This window comes from Amphiprion ocellaris, chromosome 8 (genome assembly GCF_022539595.1).
Source record: "Amphiprion ocellaris isolate individual 3 ecotype Okinawa chromosome 8, ASM2253959v1, whole genome shotgun sequence".
NCBI classification, from domain to species: Eukaryota; Metazoa; Chordata; class Actinopteri; family Pomacentridae; genus Amphiprion; species Amphiprion ocellaris.
In genome coordinates, this window is record NC_072773.1 from 28927092 (window position 1) to 28946558 (window position 19467).

Here is a 19467-nt window from a genome sequence, read left to right on the forward strand (position 1 = left end):
TATTGTATGTAAAATGTCACAGCGAGAATATTGAGGCAATGTTGTTACATTCAAAATGTAGTTTGCTGTGCACATTGCAAGCATCTATTATTATCTATCTGTAATTAGCTATCACAATCGATTTTTTAGCTCATTCAGTGCCGTGTGAAGGCACATGAATGTAAACAGATGCCTTTGGTCCTAACGCCTGGCCTGACTTTTATGGCTCTGTGTGTATTACAGCAGCAGACTCGCTGCACGTGGATCAGGATGTGACCACAAATACTGACACACACAAGCAGACACGCTGGCACACACACACACGTACACACAGGCCTGTACGGACACACACAGTAACATTGTGACTCAAGTGATGGCTGCAGGGCCCGTGGTGTGTGATGTCATCAGCCTGTCCTGTTAAGTTAGTGTATTAGCGTATTCACAAGTCTGCAGCTCAGTGGAGCGCAGGGCAGCGAAAACTGGCCCTAACCGGCCTACGCTAAATTTGCATTCTAGCCTACATCTCTCTTCCCATCTGACTCTTATATAAAATCATCCTTACAGACATCCCCCGATCTGACAAGCATGATCGTCATTACTGCACATCAGCACCCACAGTAACAATAGGGTCTCGATAAATCCTTGCTGCTGATTAGTCATTTGAATCGCTGCTAAGCAGGATTTCAGAGAATGCTATTATCTTAAAACAACAGTGATTAAGGCAACAGGGTCAAATAACACTGTGGGCTGGTGTAAACTGTGGGCTGCTTGTGTACCACTCTGCTAAAAATCTGACACGCGTATGTATGCGCATGTGTGTATCTGCGTGCGTGTGTATGTGTGTGTGCGTGTGTGCATTATTGTGCATGTGCTGTGGCATCGCACAGACTCTCCCATCTCTGTCCTTCTGCTTCAGTGGTTTCCCCCAGGCCAAGAATACCCACAATGCACTGCTTTCATGTCAACGCATTCAGGCACCGTGAAATAATTTTCTCTTTCTCTGCCCTTTTTTATTTCCTCTCTTATTTTATTCCTACATATCCAAAAGACTTTTCCCTTCCTCCTGTCATCATTATTTCTTTCCTCTGCCTGGATATTTTCCTGTGATTCCTCTGCTGGCATATCAAGCCCTCATACGTCAACAAGAGAAGGGACATGGATATTTATCTGAACATGTGTTCTCTTAAGCAGTTTGATGAATTAATCTTTGTCATCAGAGTATGATTATATTAAAATTAATGTAGACAAATAGTCAAAAATGTATCACACAAGTGATTCCAGGAAAACCTCAATAACTTCAATTTCTGAATCCAACCTGAAGCTGAAAAACCCAACAACAGGAAGAAATTCAGTGAAATCTGCATCGCTGATGGTGAACAGTGTGGGATTGTCAACACAGACAGCAGACGTAAATCTCTGGTTCACTGTGACACACATGAGAATTACCTGCTGCTGACAGGCCTGGCCAGCAGTGTGTGATTTATATGGAAAAGTACTACATTCCAACTTTGATGTAAAGTAGAAATACCACACTGAAAATACTAAACAGCTATGAAATGTTAAGTGGAGCAGTTTAGTATACTTTTACAGCAAAGTTGAAGATCAGGCTGAGCACAAAATCTTAGTAGAAAACAGACTCCAGCTGAGGATCAACTCAGTCAGGCAGTATGAAAACAACAGAGCTGAGACTATGTTTAATTAAAAACTGATAATGATGTAGTTTGAATCTGTTGTTGTTTAAATCAGCAGTTATATTTGTGAAATTCTGAAGGATGCTCCTCATTTAAATGGTCTAGAAATCATCAGTGTTAGCTGCGTGTTTGTCCCTGATGTTGAACACATTTTTTCTCTCCATGTTTGTGTATCAGGAACTGACGGCTCAGTCTTCAGTCCCTGGGACCTACTGGCTGGTAGGATTGCCGATTACCAGTTTGGGAGCTTCAAGCATCGCAGGTACTTGAGTGACGTCACTCAGTGCAGAGTGATGGATATCAACGACACCGTGGCCATAAAAATCTTCAAGAAGACGACCAGAGACTCCAAGCAGCCCAACAGATCCTCAGTCTTAGTCTTGCACATTTCATCTCATTGTTAACATGAACTGTCACTGAGCTGCATCGTCTGTCTAATGTCCTATTTTCTGTCCAGCTGGACGTTCTGAAGAAGATCCAAGGCCTTGACCCCGTCCACGTTGTTCGGTTCTTTGAGAACTTTGACCACAAAGGACACGCTTGTCTAGTCTTTGAAAACCTGGACAAGAACCTTCATGAGCTGTTGAAGGAGAGACATGGAGAAATGACACCGTGGTTGCTGCTGATGAGGCCTCAGAGAGCTCTGTCAAAGCAGACAATCAGACAGCTTCTGCAGAACAAGGTCCAAAGGAGTCTCCAACAGGAGATCTGACTGAAGCTGCGCTCACCTCTGCTTCATCCATTATCATTCAGACTGATCTGTATGATGCCCTTTCAGCTGATGAAGGTCCAGTAGAAACTCCTACTGCTGCTGAATTTACAGATGAAGTGACGGGTGAAGTTCATGATACCACAAAGGCTTCAAGGAGACCTCTGAAAAGAGTCCGTAGATTTTTTGGCAGAGTGTTTAGAACTCTGTGCTGTTGTTGCTCTGTACAAGTTACAGAGTGACTCCATGTTATTCTTGACCATTTCATTTATTATTTACCATTTCATTCATTGTTTACTATTTCATTTATTGTTTATTTCATTTATTGTTTATTATTTCATTTATTGTTTATTATTTCATTTATTGCTTATCATTTTGTTTACTATTTCATTTATTGTTTACTGTTTCATTTATGGTTTATTTCATTCATTGTTTATTTCATTTATTGCTTACCATTTTAATTATCGCTTATTATTTCATTTATCATTTACTATTTCATTTATTGTTTGCTGTTTCATTTATTTACTATTTCATTTAATTTGTTTCATTTATCCTTGCAAAATAAACAAAAATATCAACTGCATTAAATGTCCTGAGTAGTCCGACTGTCAGCTGGAAAAGCAGTCAGAGTATCAGCAGTGGTTTGAAGTGCAGAATTAACAGTCGTGTTGTAGTTTAAGCAGCAGTTTAAGGTAACAGATAGATCTGATTTAGCATTTTGTGCCAATACCAGGCAAATGTTGCCCACCATATTATTTTACCCATGCTCATTTGGACAGTTGAAAGAATGGATCTAATTAAATTTATTTGAAAAGAATAATTAATTCACTCAAAACTCAAATCTGTTAGGTTTCTGCAGCTCCCAGTCCAAAACAACACGGAAGACATTCAAACGGGGCGCAGGATAAATATGAAAAAACTGGAGGCACCTTCTTGCACATTATTTGAGATGTCACGTTAAAAAAAAAAAAAAAACAACAACCTTTGATCACATACAAATTTTTTTTTTATGTTTTTGACTTGTCATCCTCATCTCAACTGTACAAGACTTCAGTAAAAGTACTACATTAGCTTACAAACTTACAATTCGCCAGCATCTTCTTTTGCCTTTGGGGAAATGTATTAGGTGATGAATGATGTCATATGACAATCTTCCTACAAATAATGCATAACTGCTGTGAAACCATACGTATACATTGATCCTCCCATTTTGCCGCCTGCTTCCCATTTAATCTGCCATTCCTTTCCTCTTTAACCAAGATGATGGCTACCAGAACAAGAGCTGCATTTCATACCATCAAATTACTGATTGCACCAACTTGCATTATATGGGCGTAAACTCGTGGGGCTTCTGAGTCACCAGGACGTGAGATGAGGCAGACCACAGAGAAATCATGGAGACCACAACATGTCCTAAATAGGCACAGAGGCAAAAAAAACAAATGCAAAAAACAAATGCACAAAAGGCGTTTATGAAACTGCCTTCAATTAATATATTTAGGAATAAATTCTCTTAGATGCAAATATCCATGTAGTGCTTTAAGTTTATGCAGAGGCAAACTTGCAAATAAAAAAAAAAAAAGTAGCACAGTCAGAATATGTGGGCAGCGAGAGGGGGTGACAACTGCAGACCAGGAAACCAAAGCAAAGCAGCATAAAGAAAAGAATATTGCAGTTTCTCTCAATGTAGAAGTGTGTGTGTGTGTGTGTGTGTGTGTGTGTGTGTGTGTGTGTGTGTGTGTGTGTGTGTGTGTGTGTGTGTGTGTGTGTGTGTGTGTGTGTGTGTGTGTTTGTGTGTGTGTGCGTGAGTGTGAAAGAGCCATTTGAGTTCCGACTTACCCGCAGCTATGGGTGATTTCCTCTCATCCAGAAGCTGAATGGCAGTACTGGCCAATACAACGCTCTTGTTTTCTGATCCTAAACCACACACATAAGCACACACACAAACACAACCCACACAGACACAAACACACACACACACACAAAGAGTTCACATCACAGTCGTCTCGTAATTCCTTATATTAGTTCTGAACCGACCACAGGGTGTTTGGAGAGACAAACACCGAACATAAATACCACAGAGCACTATTTCATGGCTACATAGCAAACTGCCGACCTTCGGAGAGGAAGAGTGCATCTGAGGCAAGTCCAGTGAGTAAATAAGAGCCTTTCAGATCACTTGTATTAGCTGGCACTAATGGAAAGCCTGAGGCTGAGGACAGACGAGAACACATTCTCCCTTTGGAGTAACCATTTTTTTGGGGGGGGGGAGAAATTGTTTAACTGAATATGAGTGAGGTGCTTGTGTGTATGTATACATGTGTCTTTTTGTGACTATGTGTGTGTGTGCCTGTATGTGTGTTCTGGGCAAGTGACTATGGAAAGGGCTGGACCACTTCCTAACGTATCTGGTTTCAACCCACAGCAATCAGGCCTATCCACAAGAACACAGCCCAGAATTAATAAGAGAGGAAGGGGAGGTACAGACGTATGGCCAGAGAAAACGGACAAATATGGGTGAAAGAGGAAAAGAGGGGACAGAGAACATTTCGAAAAGTTCCACTAATACAAGTGACGGTGTTGAATTACTTGTGAATTTGACAAAATACAAGGTTGTACTGAATTACCACAAAATAGATCTTGGTTACAGACAACTTGGAGGTAACAATCTCATCATAATACCACACTAGTAATGTCTACTTTAAAGAGCTGGAAAACATTTGCATCTGACATTATGGGATGAATTGGTTCATCATCATCAAAGTGAAATTTACAACTAACCTATGTTAAAAGGCAGCGAGTAAACAAAGGTGCCAGGAACTTGTTCTGCTGCTCTTTTGTACCAGAGAGGAAAGTGATCGGCGTTGAACACCCCCTCTTTGTCTTCAGCTGTCAGGAAGTCTCTTGAAACAGACAGAAAACAGAGGACACAAATGATGCGCACACAAAACATAATATCCAGCAGACAAATTGGAATAATAACCAAAGAAACAATCAACGCAACATTTCAATGCACACCTCAGTTCATGTGTACATGCACACATGTTGTATACATACACTCAGCTCACTTACTGGTTTGTAAGTTCGTCAGGTACCACAAACAGGTTGATTCTGGACAGTCCGGTTCTGGTGCCCAGGTATGCGATCTCCACCCCTTTATCTGAATTCCTGAAAAGTGTAACAAATACATACATGTAGGATCAATCAGTAAGAACCAGCTTTAAAACAATAAAAGAACAGATTTCCCTCCCCTTACAACAATTTTACTTTTTTAGTGTCTTATCTGTGTCTGTTGCAGTATTAATGCTATTTCCATTTAAGGGAGCAAAAATCACTTATGAAAATTGATCTTTGACCACAGGATTTAGTGTGTGTTGTGTCCATATTGAATAGTTGCTGTTTTCAATCACAACATGGAAAAATAAGAACAAAGTGGGTGACATACTCAGATTTATTGAGCACGAGGCTGGTCCAGTAGGCTTCTAAAGGAGCAGTTACAACCGCATCAAACAGAACCTCCTGAACCAGCTCCTTGTCACCTAACAAAGCAGAAAGCAACAAGGCATATTTTTATATATAAATCATTGTCATCAGCTTGGCAAAGCACACAAAAAATATCAGTTCATATCTGTTGGTTGTGGATGAGTAAAACTAACATTTTAGGTGGGGTTCGTGTCCACTGAGGTAAAGTTTGATCGCTTCTATCTGCGACAGGTAGCGGTGCTCTGGGTGCTCGTCTGTGTTGCAGTATGTCCTGTAAAGAGTTGTCAAGAGTTGAGAATATGAAATGATTATAATAATACATAACACACAATGATACCAGGCTCCAGAGATTTTCCTTTCTAAACTGATTTCTTGGCTAATTGAGGAGTATCTGCATAAAAATGTGATCACTACCTTGGCAATGACAGCGAGTTAAATGTGATCTAAAACAAAGATAGTTTCTTTTTTTCTTCATTTACAAGGATTACTTTGAAAAGCATTTACTCTAATGTGTTTAGATGCTGGTTCCCAATCTTAGCGACCACAAGTCATCAAGTGACACAAACACTCAAGTCAAACAGACTTCACTAAAGATCCCAAAGCTGTTGTAAAACAGTTGCACTGCAGTGAAATCATAACTCTGATTGATTTTATAATTTGGCAGTTTATTTAGGATAAAGTCCAATCACAATGTCACTTGAGCAGGAGAAGAGGATGATAAAACACCGTCAATACTCTCTCACCATTCGTCTGCCAGCGCCACATCAGGATGCTCCAAGTCATGAAGACCTGCAATGAAATGAGAATGACTCAAAAATAAATAAGCAAAAGCACTCAATGTGAACTCATAATAATAGGGGGAGGCATCGACATCTCAAATGCACACGCTCTTAAACACACACTTGGGGTGAAAAATGTGTTTTTTGAATGGATGTGACAGGTCTGATTAGATCAGGAAGAGCCAAGTCATGCTCAGAGGGCTCTGCATGATAGACATGTTTAGAGAAACACACAGACAGTCACACACACACACACACACACACACACACACACACACACACACACACACACACACACACACACACACACACACACACACACACACCACCGGCATTTGAATATTAACATGCATGAGGCCTGACATGAAAATAGACATCTATACAAGGAGTTACACACAAGCAGGGGCAGACACACACACAAACACACACACTGTCAAGACAAGGACACACACCTACAGAGCTACTAAAGAAATATTTAACTTCCTGTCCACTTGTGGCTTTCAAATTCATTATCACTGTGTTTCTATTCAGTGTGTGTGTGAGGATCCCTGTGTGAGTGTAATAGCCACAGTACTGCAGAGAATAGGAGAAAACAAAACTATGCAAAAAATTACATATTTATAAAATTAAAGTCAGATGAGTGGTGGAGAAAAAGTAAGGATATGTAGCATTTGATGCAACTTTATAATTATAATCCAGTACATTTTAAAATGTCATGTGACTTTGGAGACTTTAAATACTAGAAAAATGATTAGATTATACGCATGATTACTACACAACATGGTAATTATACAACATAATACAAAGCAGGTAAAGGTAGTTTCACTTCAGCTGGGTACAGCATTAAAATGCCTTAATCCAAAAGTAATATCAGCCTTTTAACATCTGCTTCATTTATACTGAAAAAGAATAAAAGTTTGGAAGCATTTGATTTGTGAAACTCTTATAGTACAAAACACATCGTGATTCAACAATTATATGCTACTACAGATCTCAAAGCATTAAAAAATATTGTTTTTCTGTGTTTTTATGTTTATTACACAGAAAGCAGATATTGTAGCTACTGTTGCTGTGGTGTTATCTTCAAATAGTTTACACCATTTCAAACTCTGTGCTTTCAAATAATGACTCAGAATGAGCCAACACTATTCAAAAAAACAATGGCAGAATAATCATTAGGCCCACGTTTGGCCCATTGAATTTTGAGTACTATGACTACTTTTATTTACAGTACTTGCAATAGTGCAGCAATAGTGATATTGTAGACACTTAAGGTTTAGAGTTCAACTGTATAAGCAGTGTGTGCTTTAAAAAAAAAGTGCTCTTTGTTTTAACAAATCTTCAAAAAATACAAAGACAACAAATACAATAATAATATCTGAGACTAGTGTTCTCTCTAGATGTTCAACTGAATTAACAGTCACATGTGCAGACAACTTCCTATAGACAGTTAATCAAAGTCAGAGTTGACTACAGGTATTATTGGTCCTGCTGAAACAATGCAATGAAACTCTGCTGCTTATCCCTAAAAAATACATGCTACAAAAAAATTGTTTTTTTTTTGTGTGTGTTTTTGCATGAGTAAAACTTAAAGTAGAAATATTACACACTGCTATGTTAGCGCATAATATTAACATGCTATACTATAATAGTAGTGTAATAGCGCTATTATATGCACAATGTGGTATCGTGTGGTATTATTCTTCAGAAATCTGAAATCTTTAACGAAGACATAGAAAGAAAAATAGAAAGTGATGGAGAAAATAAAGAAAATGGAAATGACAATTTGTTTTACGAAAACAGAAGTGTATAAGTCTCAAATGTGATAAAGATGGGAGAGGATTTCCTACCTTCCTCCACTGTGACATTCCCTCTGAAGAAAAACTTCCCGTGGCCTCTGGAAAGAGCCACTCCTAGACTAAAAACAAAGAAAACATCTTTTCAAAAAAAAAAAGAAAAAAAAACAACAACTCACCAGTTCTTTGTTTACAGAGAACACAGTGAATTTAATCATTACAAATTTTACATAAATGTCTCCAATCTTCTTACCTGAAAGGAGTCCCTTTGATGTCTGTGTAGTAGTAATCATTGTGCAGAACCAGCACGCGTCTCTGAAATAAAAGAGATTGATATCCTCTATTAGCTGCTATGGTAAACATTGGGCAGCATGATGACAGTTATCTGATGTGATTCCTTGCAATGTGGCTCCACCTAGTGGCACAGAAAATATAGTAAGTTGCAGATGCATGTGTGTTTTTGCTGTGTGGGTATTTGGATAAAGATTGTGAATATGCATGCATGTGTGTACACTTAAGAGTGTGTGTTTTTGTGTGTATGTAGATTTATATTTACATGCTGAATGCTTAATAATCAGGCAAACGTATAATGCTCTTTAGTAAGCTTTTAAAATGCAAAATGCACGCACACCTGAATGCCTCTCTCTCTCTCTCTCAGACAGGCAAGTAGTAAAACTGAATCACTGGGTGGCTCTTTCCCCCGTATTCAGCAACATGTGCTGGGTAGAGATAAGGGGCTCACACACACAGAGGCACACACCAGTGCATGCAGAGCAAACCTAATCAGAAACAAAATCCCCAAGTCAAGCCTGTACATCACTGTGCCAAGTGTAACAGCCCCTTGGCAGAGTGGATTCTCCCAGCTGGGTATTTTCTCTGGCACATCTTTGGGGACCATCTGAAAAGCTCTTGTTTGTGTGTGTTTGTGCATTTTTGAATTTTGGGTTCCTCACCCCTTTGTCCACACTCTTCTTCACCTCCATAGAGAAGGTCCCTGTCTTCCTGTTGACCATGGCATTTCTCAGCTAGAAAGGCAAAGCACACACACATATACAGTCTTGTAGATCAGACTGATATTCAGAGTAGTGCTGCGGTGATATTTAATGTAGATTTACTACCGCAGCGTCTCACCGTGTCATCCTTATCCTCCCATTCCACCTCAGACAGATCCACGCTGCTGTAGTTTGGCTTTCTTCGCTTCTTGCCATCTCCATACTGGACACACATGCATGCACAAACAGATATACTGAAGAAAATATAACAGAAAGAGCACACCTTAGCAGGACATTAATGTTTAAATGACAATTTATCTTTTTTTCAGTATATATTGAAATAGACAATGAAATGTCAAACGTCAGTGAAAATGCCCCTTGCAATTTCTAAGGCTACAAGATGATATCTTCGAATATGATTTGTTAAAATTTCTAAGATATTTTATTTATAATGATATAAAATAGAGAAAACTGACATTTGAGAAGCTAAAACCAATAAAAACATGACAAATGATTACTGACATAAATGATCATTCAGTATAATGACTAAAACAGTATTGATGAGTAGATTGATAACACTCATATATGTCTCATAAATATTAAGCTAAAGGCAGGAAATGATTATTTAAACTTAATTTGCTCATTTAGAACATAAGTACAAATAAAAATGAAACCTTTTCATTTTACACAGTTATATTCTAACTGCTGCTAGTTCTTGCTCGGTGCAGCGATAAGCAGGAGTCTTGTGGTTGCAATATCTCTAGCTTCATTATTTAATAGTCAGGCATGATAGTGAAGTCAGTCATTTCATTTAATACAAAACAAGAAAACAAATGAGTGAATTTCAAACAAATGTCAAACTACTGCACGGCTCCTGACTGTAGCTCATTGGCTGCTTATAGCGATTTATTTAAGGTGCAGGCAATGGAGTCACACTGGTGCAAGTAAATGGGCATGTAAAAAAATCATAATGGCTGTAGCCTAATGTCATTTCAGAAATGGTCGTCAGAAATATAGACATTGGCAAGCAGGCACCTATGAGTCAACAATCTCTGTAGCTCTGTCATAGCAACTTTTGCATGGTTGCATTCATGCTAGCAGCTAGGACTGGAAGGGAACAGATAACGTTTATTACCTTTGGCAATAATTACTGTGCTGCAACCACATCTAAAGGTGCTGCACCCACAGCTAATAAGCTGCAAGTTGATGCCAAGAAGGTGGGGGAGACTTGAGAGACAGATGAAACTGAAAATCTAACTTAAAAAAAATAAATATGTATTTCAACATGAGTGGCAAGAAGGGATTTCTTCAGTTGAGATAAAATAAAGAAATGCACTGTGTAACTTGTGCAGAATGTTGTGTAGCCAGTGCTTGCAACACAAACTTTGCAAAAGCCTGAACAAACTACTTGAAGCATGAAACTTTAAAAGTGCAAATGACTGCAAGAAGCCCAAGCTGTAAGCAGTTTCTCTTCCTACAAACATTTCAGCATCAAAAGAACACCAACCTGTCCACTGAGAAAACTTAACTGTGTGCCCAATTCTACATTTCTGTAAAGAGGAGATGCCTATTACTAAATTCAAATCAGAATTCCTGCAGATTTCCTGAGAAGGTTTTTTGTTTTAGAAAGAAAGTTTTTAATGTAATTTTGATGAGGATTAAGCTTTCTGTCTCTTCTTGACCATCTGCCTATGATCTGAGTTTTATGCTATGGTCTGCATTATTGCAGTGTTGCACTTTATTTCATACAAGAGTCTCTCTCTAAGTTAATTTCATCATAAACATGTATACAAACATTTACTTCATGGTAAAAGAATATAAGACACACAACAAGCAGTTAAATCTGCTACTGGAGCTACCGCTTAAGACACTTGGTGGCATCAGCAGTGGGAAAATTTAGTTTTGACCTCTGTATTCCTTGTAATGATATTTCAAATTTCACCAATTTATGTATAAGGGATGCTTGTTTTTCTGCCATTTATTAAAAAAAAGTGCTTTAGTATACAATGCTGTAGGGATAAATCTTTGCACATTCCTTCACTGTGCTGGCTGCCTGTTTATTGTGAACATTAAATGAAGGGGAAACAGGCCAGATCATTGAACTTATCAGTTGCAATTTAGGTGTTTGTGTGTGTCGACTTCATACACGTGTAGTTCTGAATCTCCCTCTCCCTTCGTCTGTCATTGAGGACAGCCTCCCACCCCTCATTAGTTGTTAAACACTGCTCATTAAAATCTTTAATTAGACCACTTTTAAACCATCTGTCTGTCTGCCTCACTGTCTGTTCTGTCGTCTCCTGCTCGTCTGTTCAACCCTCAGTATCTCACCATTTTCCTCCCGTGTTGCACCCCGATTTGTCGCCCCACACCTATCCTCACATTAAGCAGGTTTCTTGCTCTCCTCAGCCTCCCTCTATCTCTCTCTGTCTCTCTCTCTCTCTCTACACTCTCTCCCCTCAGCCTCTTGTGATAGGAGTGGGTGAGTACAATAGAGTTAATCACAGCCATTCAGAAGCTGTATCTCTGTCTATTCACAGAACAGCAGAGGCCTGGAACACACTCTCCTCATCTACATACCATCATGCAGCCAACACACTCTCATGGCAGAGCACATAGAGCACCCACACAATTACACACCAATTTTCTATGTCAATCTCCATCTCAACAACAAAATCAGTAATTGGCTTGACATGAACTCAAGAGCTGGTGTTCCTCCACCGCTTATACAGTACCAAATAACTTAATATATTTGAACTTCGATCTCTGCATCCAAAAAGGGATTGTCATGATAATAAGGTTCAGTTAACTTTTTTACAGACCCTCTGAAGGTGCTGGAGGTAATACTCACAAGTGGCCGCAAATCCGGGTGGGTCAGGATGTAGCCGTTGTTGGTAATTGCAAAGGCGTAGCCATGAATGCCCAACTAGTTGGATGCGAGCACAGACACACACAAAGACACACCAAATGGATGGATAGCAAATCAGTGTCCAATTGTAAACCTGGGCTAATCAAGCTCTGTAATCTGTACTCTCAGAATCTTTGTTTTTTGCAATGAAACTCAGTACTACATAATACAAAAGGAAGGCGTCATTCATGCATTTTTGGACAAATCGCACACTTTCAAATGTCAAAACCTCCCACCCAACCAAGCGTGTGTAATTTTCCTGTCATTATTGGCCTTGAGGAATGAGCTGTGAATAAGTGCGAGACTTCAACAAAAATTCTGATTTAACTGCTAACGTGTTTGGCATTCAGTTGCTGCACTGTGGAGTCAAACTTGGCATATGGATGAACAAAGCATTTATATAGCCCAGTCATATGGTTTTAAAAGTCCAAATTTGCTTCTGATTGCACAAGGTGTGACAGTGTGAATGGGTATCTTATATAACCAGTCAGATTTCTAATGATTTGCAGGAACAACAAAGCAATGTTGAATGTCATACCTTGTATTTAGGGATAGTCTTGAGCAGCTCAGAAACAGGCACATCAGTCCCAACCACCCCTAGAAGGATTCCACGGTTTCTCTGGAAGCACATTATCAATATATTTTAATCACATAACAATTTAAATTCATAATATATATTCAATTAGTGATGCTCTATAGTATCCTAATTTACAATCTCCAGTCAAACTGAAATTAGTGTCCAAATTATGTCCAAACATAATTAATCATTATTTCACAGTTTGTGTCTATTCTTGCAAAGTCTAATTCCATGTGGGTTATGAAACAAGTAATTGCATAGTTTTTCAAATAAACTGCAAATTTATTGGAGAAAACAAGTCAGAGAAACCTGATGGTAGTGACAGTGAATGTGCTTCTATAGCACTTTCTGTGAACTTACAGTCTCATTCTTGGTACTGAACACTGGCATTGCCACTGTGGTCATCAGAACTGGACCCTGACCATCCTCCAACTGAGAGATAAAGAGTGACAGGAAGCAGTTGAGAGGGTAAGAAAAAAGAGAGACAGGGAGGGAGGGTACAGAGGAATGTTAATGATGAAATATTATTGTTACAGTTACAAACGAAATGTAACAGCAGAGTGCATTGCATGGTATCATGCATATTATATGAAACATCTTGCCTCGTCACACTCAGTGAGGGAATTTTTCAAGCTGCACAGCATCTTAAGCAGTGATGAACTAGGAGTTCTGCAGCAGACCGAGTCATATTATCTTCTTGAGGGACCCATAAAACTTCCATGACATGTTTTATTCATGTTTATTATTTGCCTTAAAATGTGTTCAATCACAGCCTGGCTTTGATCTCTTGCAGAATAAGCTTATCCAACGGCAGCGCTTCTAGTTTGGATCTGGGCGTGTTCCCTCTCTAAAGACTGCTGGAATAATTATGATATTTATCTTTCCAGTGACTGTCTGTATCTGATGATGATATCCATTAGAGATGAAAGCTTGACAATGTTATGAGGAGACTAGGGCAAGGCTTTGTACTTGACAAAAAATGGTATGACCTTGTCCACCCAGAAATGTTGAAAGTGTCTAAATTAAAGTCACTCGTGTAGGGAATGCTCAAGTCACCATAAGTAATGAGGATGCTGGTGGATTTTAGGAGGACAAGGACTAAACTGAACACTATTTCCATTCTGGGAGGACAGGCAGATGGTTTGGAGGACTATAGATACCTGTGCATTCACCTGGACAATAGACTGGACTATGAATGTAACACTGAGGCTGTCTACAGGGAGGGACAGAGCAGACTCTACTTCTTGGGCAAGGTTAAGTCCTTCAGTGTGCGCAGTAAGATGCTGCACATCTTCTACCAGTCTGTTGTGGCCTGTATAATTTACTTTGAAGTCATCTCTTGAGACAGCAGGCAACTTTGGGAAACTGAACAAACTGATAGAGGAGGTTGGCTGCGTGCCCGGGACTGCTCTGGAGCCTTTTGAGTTGTTTGTGAAGAGAAGGATGCTCAACATAATGGACAACACTACACACCCCTTACACAACCTGCTGGTCAGACAGCAGAGTGTCTTCACTATCGGAGAGTCCCTCAGCTATACTGTAATTAGGACTATTACAGGAGGTCATTCCTGCACACTGCGATAGCTACTTACAATGACTGCTGTCTTTGCTGGGAGACGATATTCCCTCTCTGAGTGCCAAAGCACAATTTTGCACATTTTGTATTCAATTTTGTACATCAACTGAAACATCGTCTTTTTCATTCGTCAAACTTAAATACAGAATAGTATTTTTCTTTAGAAACTACCCAATTTGACCACGTCTTAACTGAGCATTGCACCCCTCCTGTGCTTTCTCCTTCCTCCAGAGCGCTACCCCCTTTACTACGAGTAATAATAGGTAATGACAGGACACTGTTAGCATCCATTCTGTCTTTCTCAGACACCAGGGAAAGGGGAATTGGTGACCTCAGCTCAGACAGCTGGTAATAGCAATCCAGAGCGCAGTATTGGACATCAAAGAGAGAACAAAGCACACCTAAGTACAGCTGCAGCAACAATGGATAGCCCTGCTGCTGGAGAATGAGATCGATCAAAGGACAGGGAAAACGAGCAGAGAATCATCTAAAAATACAAAATCTATTTCCAGGCTCACGTCTATTGGATCATATATCACCGGTCTACAGACGTATGGCGTGGTGTACGCCATGACCTGTTATTTAGCGCTCTCATCAAAGCGTACTCGTCGCACATGAAGATGAATCTAGGATGTTATATTTTCAGTATGTGTGTATTGGTGGAAATCAGGCTTGCCTAACTGCTTTGGGAAATGACATACTGTAATTAAGCAGATAACAAGAGCTGCATGAAAAAAAGGCGGACAGCATCTGTTGGTTTTGAAACCACCAACACTGCTCCAAAAGATCCTAACTCACCCTACCAAGAGATAAAAGATCTATGAACTGTGCTTCATTTCCCAAACCCAGGAGAGGAAAGAGAAACTTCCTTGAACCCTGAGTCAGCGTCCTCCGACATGGCGTTGCCCCTTATTCCCTAAGGGAGTGCACTGTATCTAGGATTTGCTTTATCATACCTAACACACAACCTCTACTGCAAGGGCAGAACCCAACACACATTCGGCCAAAATTTACATCATTGCTGCCCCTATGGTTTTATCTGTATCAGTCAGAGTAAATGAGCTGTGTAAGTACTTTCCCCTACTGTGGGTCAGAGAATGAAAAAGAATAGTACCGGGCTTTAATACATTTGACACCCCACTGACACAAATACCAACACACTACATCCTTCAGAAGGCTCAGATCCACACCGCTGGCCTGTGTTTGGTTTTTCATAGAGCACCTTATAATCTAGGTTGCGGTGACAAATTGTGTGGTGGTAGATGAGGTGACCCTTGTTTCCTTGGAGACCAGGTTTAATGATGTTGGTGAGTGTAAGCAATCAAGCCAAACCTCCCTCCTCCGTAGGCTCCGATGGAAAAACTAAAACAGACCCCATGGGAAACAGAGCTGGCACGGATCCAGCAAACGTTTTTACCGCACAGGTGTTTTGGAATTATCTATGAAAGCTCTCACTTACCTCAATCAATATTAACACTTTTGCTTTGAAATAGCGGAGTTTATATTCATTCATCATGACATTTTGAACAGCTCACTGCTTCAATTCATCATCAAAAGGTAATCAACTGCTGCCAGCTTCCCCATTTGTCTGTCTTCATGCTTAATCAAGTATCAATCTTGTTCTTTGAACTTCTGTGTGAAAACCCTCCTCTCAACCCCACAGCCATCCCGTCCTTCCCAACATTGCAGAATTTTTTTTTTCTTCAAATCTCTAACATTCTCACTTTAGCCCTCCCTTCGCTTGTCCTCAAATTACACACCCCTCACCCCCGGCCACATTCCTCTCACCCCACCACCTCCCTCGCATCATCCCTGAGCTCCAGTGTCAGTTCATCCGGCAGAGTGGGAAACAAAGTCAAATGAGCCAGAGAATGATGGATGAAGCTGGTGAGACGAAGGATAAGAGGGAGAGGGAGAGTAACAGGAGAGGAGAGCACAGGTGGAGAGAAAGACCTGGAGAGGGAGAAGCAAAGTGAGCCAAAAAAGAAAGGGGAGATAAGCCAGAAAAGACAGATTATTGGGTTGCAGTGAGAGGGACATGGAGGACGGGAAAAAGATAGCACCAACATACATCTGGAAAGATAATACGCATCAGCCCCTGAACACAAATCCCAAATGCTCATCACTTTTCGAACACATAGCCAATCCCAGGGGTTTGCGAACTTCTTATCAGACACAATCACCACGCAGGGTGTGTGTGTGTCTTCCTGTCTATGCCTGCTTTACTTTCAGGGGACTGTTGTGTATGTGTGTTCAGAACACCCAGGCCACAGCAGTGCTGGGATGATTACATGCAAAGGAGCAGCATAGATTCCTTGCTAATCCCAATTATCATGTCTGAAAATACGTTATCTATTTCAGTTTTCTGCTGAGCTGTTTCGATGTCAATCAGCACGGGTCTATCACACCAACAGTACTATGTCAGACATATGGCCTGCCAGCTGTCTAATGCGACAGCTCTGTACCCAGCTCATGCTGATGGGGAGGCAGAGCACTCTTTTGTTCCACCATCATCACTGTTATGATTATAAAGCTGCTTATCTCAACCCACATATGATTGGTAAATCACAGAAAAATAAAGCACTGGAAATGATAAAAAGGCATCAGAACAGATCATCCCGCCAGTCATTATGGACTATTGGATTTTCACCCAGAAGATGACAAAACAGCTTATTCTGGAGAATTCTAACAAAACAAATAACACAGGCAATCTTGTTTTCACACCAAAATCACACAGGCCAAAGAGCAAAATGTAGCCTCACATTTACACACATAATCACACTGCCAGCTCCGGAGATACTGGCAAAGCACAACTAACGCAGCACCACCACTGATGAATGAGCGTGAGTGTGTGCAAAGACGTGTGTATATTAAATCAGACGTGCAGAGGAGAGCAATCAACTGAACCAGCGGCAACCGTGATGTATGGCTTGAATCAGAGGGACTGACGAACAAAATATGACACTGACACACAAGAAAATGCCACGGGTCGGTATGGTGGTTAGTTCACCAAAATAATGCTTTATCTCACAGATATCAGAGACCAAAATGCACATGCACACGAAAGGCACATGGACACACAGCAGGCCTCAACACAGCACAATACAACGATGGCCTCGAATCCGAAGCTTTTACCTTTTGAGCTTGGGGGAGCTAAGGAGAGCAGTTGAAGGAGGAGGGGAGTGGGAGGAGGAGCAGGAGGAGGAGGAGGAGAGAAAGGGTCAATACATTTGTGGATATGTGTCAGAAAGCCTTTCAGTGCAATTTTCACTGACTGGAGTGCCAGTGGATGTATAAAATTCACTGACATTGACTTTGACTGCAACTTAGAAACAGCGGCTGTGTCAAGAGAGGAGAGTTTTATGGCCAAGAGGGTCACAGCAGAGGACGCAACACTTAAGCTATTAGTTCTAGGTCAGTGTTGAGTGTATGCACTAACTATGATAAATAGACATGGATAATGAGGGCAAAGAGAGAGAAGTAAGCAGAGAAGACATAAAAGGGTAAAACACGAGGTATATGAAGAGGATTGTAGAGAGAAAAAGTACATTTTCATGTTGTGCCGATAGCCTATGGGTCTTTCTAGTAGAGAGCAGTTACCTTTGCTTCTTTACATTTGTTGAAGCTCACGTTCTCCTGGTGTATAAAGAAACTGTAGAGAACAAGTGGGTGCTATTTTCACTTCAGTCGAGCAAAAAAGAAGAACCATTGTGGATGCATCAATACTACATTATGTTGTGTGAAGATTATGCATTGCAGAGGATTCTCTCCTGTAGGTCAGTTATTATCCTTTCGGGTGTTGTTGATGCCTGTGTCACTCAACTTTAAATCATGTACTGGGGATTAGAGCAAAAGTGTAGTTCTGTTGAGGAATATTATGAAAAATAAATGTGTGCCACTATTCATTAGCATTGTATAATGTGTGTGTCTGTGCATGCTGGGATGCTGTATGAGGTTGGGCATTCACAGACTAACTCACCAATGTTCTACTCGCACTACAAAACTCCCAAACAGACACAGGAGGCTCATTTACTTAATGGTTCCATCTGCTACACATACACAAACGCATACACACACACTTTCACAGTCAGACATACAAAGCCAAAACACATTGTCATCTCACTGCTAAGTGTTGTACTGCCACTACTTCTCAGCTGGATTCTATAATTCTTCCATCCTGAAAATGCAGATTTGCTTTATTGAAGAGATTCTTAAATACAATGCATTGTGGTTTAAGTTTTGAATCTCGCAGTCCATCACAGTGTATTCCCGATCCAGTATGTAGACGGCCGGTTGGGTGTGTGTGGTTAGCAAAGACTAGAACTGGAGTCCAGGATGATGTGGTATGATCAACTCACAGTGCTATCGATGTAGGCCTCCGTCCATACTGTGTCGTGCTCGAGGTCAATCACCTTGGGACGACTCAGGACATGGAGATACTCCATCACGTTCTCTTGCACGTCTGCCAGTGTGGAAATCTGAGTGAAGTAGCCTGTTGGGCAAAAAAAGAGGAGCAACAAAGAAAAGATTACTCTTAAAATGTGTGTTAACAGGATCTGATTCCTAATATACTATACTGCTCCCATTTTACTCATCCTGTTAACAAAGCAGAGAAGCTACATCTGGAATACAGTATATAGCAGGCAGCAGGTATTTACTTGATCGATCCATATATGAGTACTAGCTAAAGAATTCCCTGCAATAATGCTCAAGTCAAGAGCAAACCAGCATGGGCTTGTGAATGGCTAAGTGGAATGTAAATGTAATGTAAAAACTATCTGAGTTAAGCCAAATGTGATGCCATTTCCAGCGATGGTAATGCGACCATTATGATGCTAATGTGCATGTGGAGGAGGAAATATACTGTTATCTCAGCAGGGGGATAGAAAAAAAAGGGGGATGGGGGAAGGAAGAGAGAGAATCAGGACAGCAGAAAGGCAATGACAGAGGACAAAAAGTGACACAGTGAATAAAAGAGAG

The 19467-nt window shown here is 40.3% G+C and overlaps 2 protein-coding genes across 3 annotated transcripts in view; both read right to left on the minus strand.

The window, feature by feature from the left end:
* cacna2d3a (calcium channel, voltage-dependent, alpha 2/delta subunit 3a) overlaps positions 1-19467 on the minus strand; it is a 122731-nt gene that overhangs the window by 24969 nt on the left and 78295 nt on the right. The window contains exons 12-26 of one of the 2 annotated variants that reach the window (XM_055013114.1): positions 18846-18979; positions 17623-17640; positions 13272-13343; positions 12873-12953; positions 12278-12352; positions 9569-9652; positions 9391-9462; positions 8691-8752; positions 8492-8559; positions 6606-6651; positions 6036-6133; positions 5825-5918; positions 5452-5547; positions 5161-5282; positions 4219-4296 (exon numbers count right to left, since the gene is read on the minus strand). In XM_055013114.1, coding sequence (XP_054869089.1) covers positions 4219-4296; positions 5161-5282; positions 5452-5547; positions 5825-5918; positions 6036-6133; positions 6606-6651; positions 8492-8559; positions 8691-8752; positions 9391-9462; positions 9569-9652; positions 12278-12352; positions 12873-12953; positions 13272-13343; positions 17623-17640; positions 18846-18979 — 1200 coding nt within the window. The remainder of the gene's footprint in view (positions 1-4218; positions 4297-5160; positions 5283-5451; positions 5548-5824; positions 5919-6035; positions 6134-6605; positions 6652-8491; positions 8560-8690; positions 8753-9390; positions 9463-9568; positions 9653-12277; positions 12353-12872; positions 12954-13271; positions 13344-17622; positions 17641-18845; positions 18980-19467) is intronic. The other variant, XM_055013115.1, reaches the window with a different exon arrangement.
* bgnb (biglycan b) overlaps positions 3469-19467 on the minus strand; it is a 235745-nt gene continuing 219746 nt past the window's right edge. The window contains exon 9 of the mRNA XM_055013117.1: positions 3469-3480. The gene's annotated coding sequence lies outside the window, so the exon portion shown is untranslated. The remainder of the gene's footprint in view (positions 3481-19467) is intronic.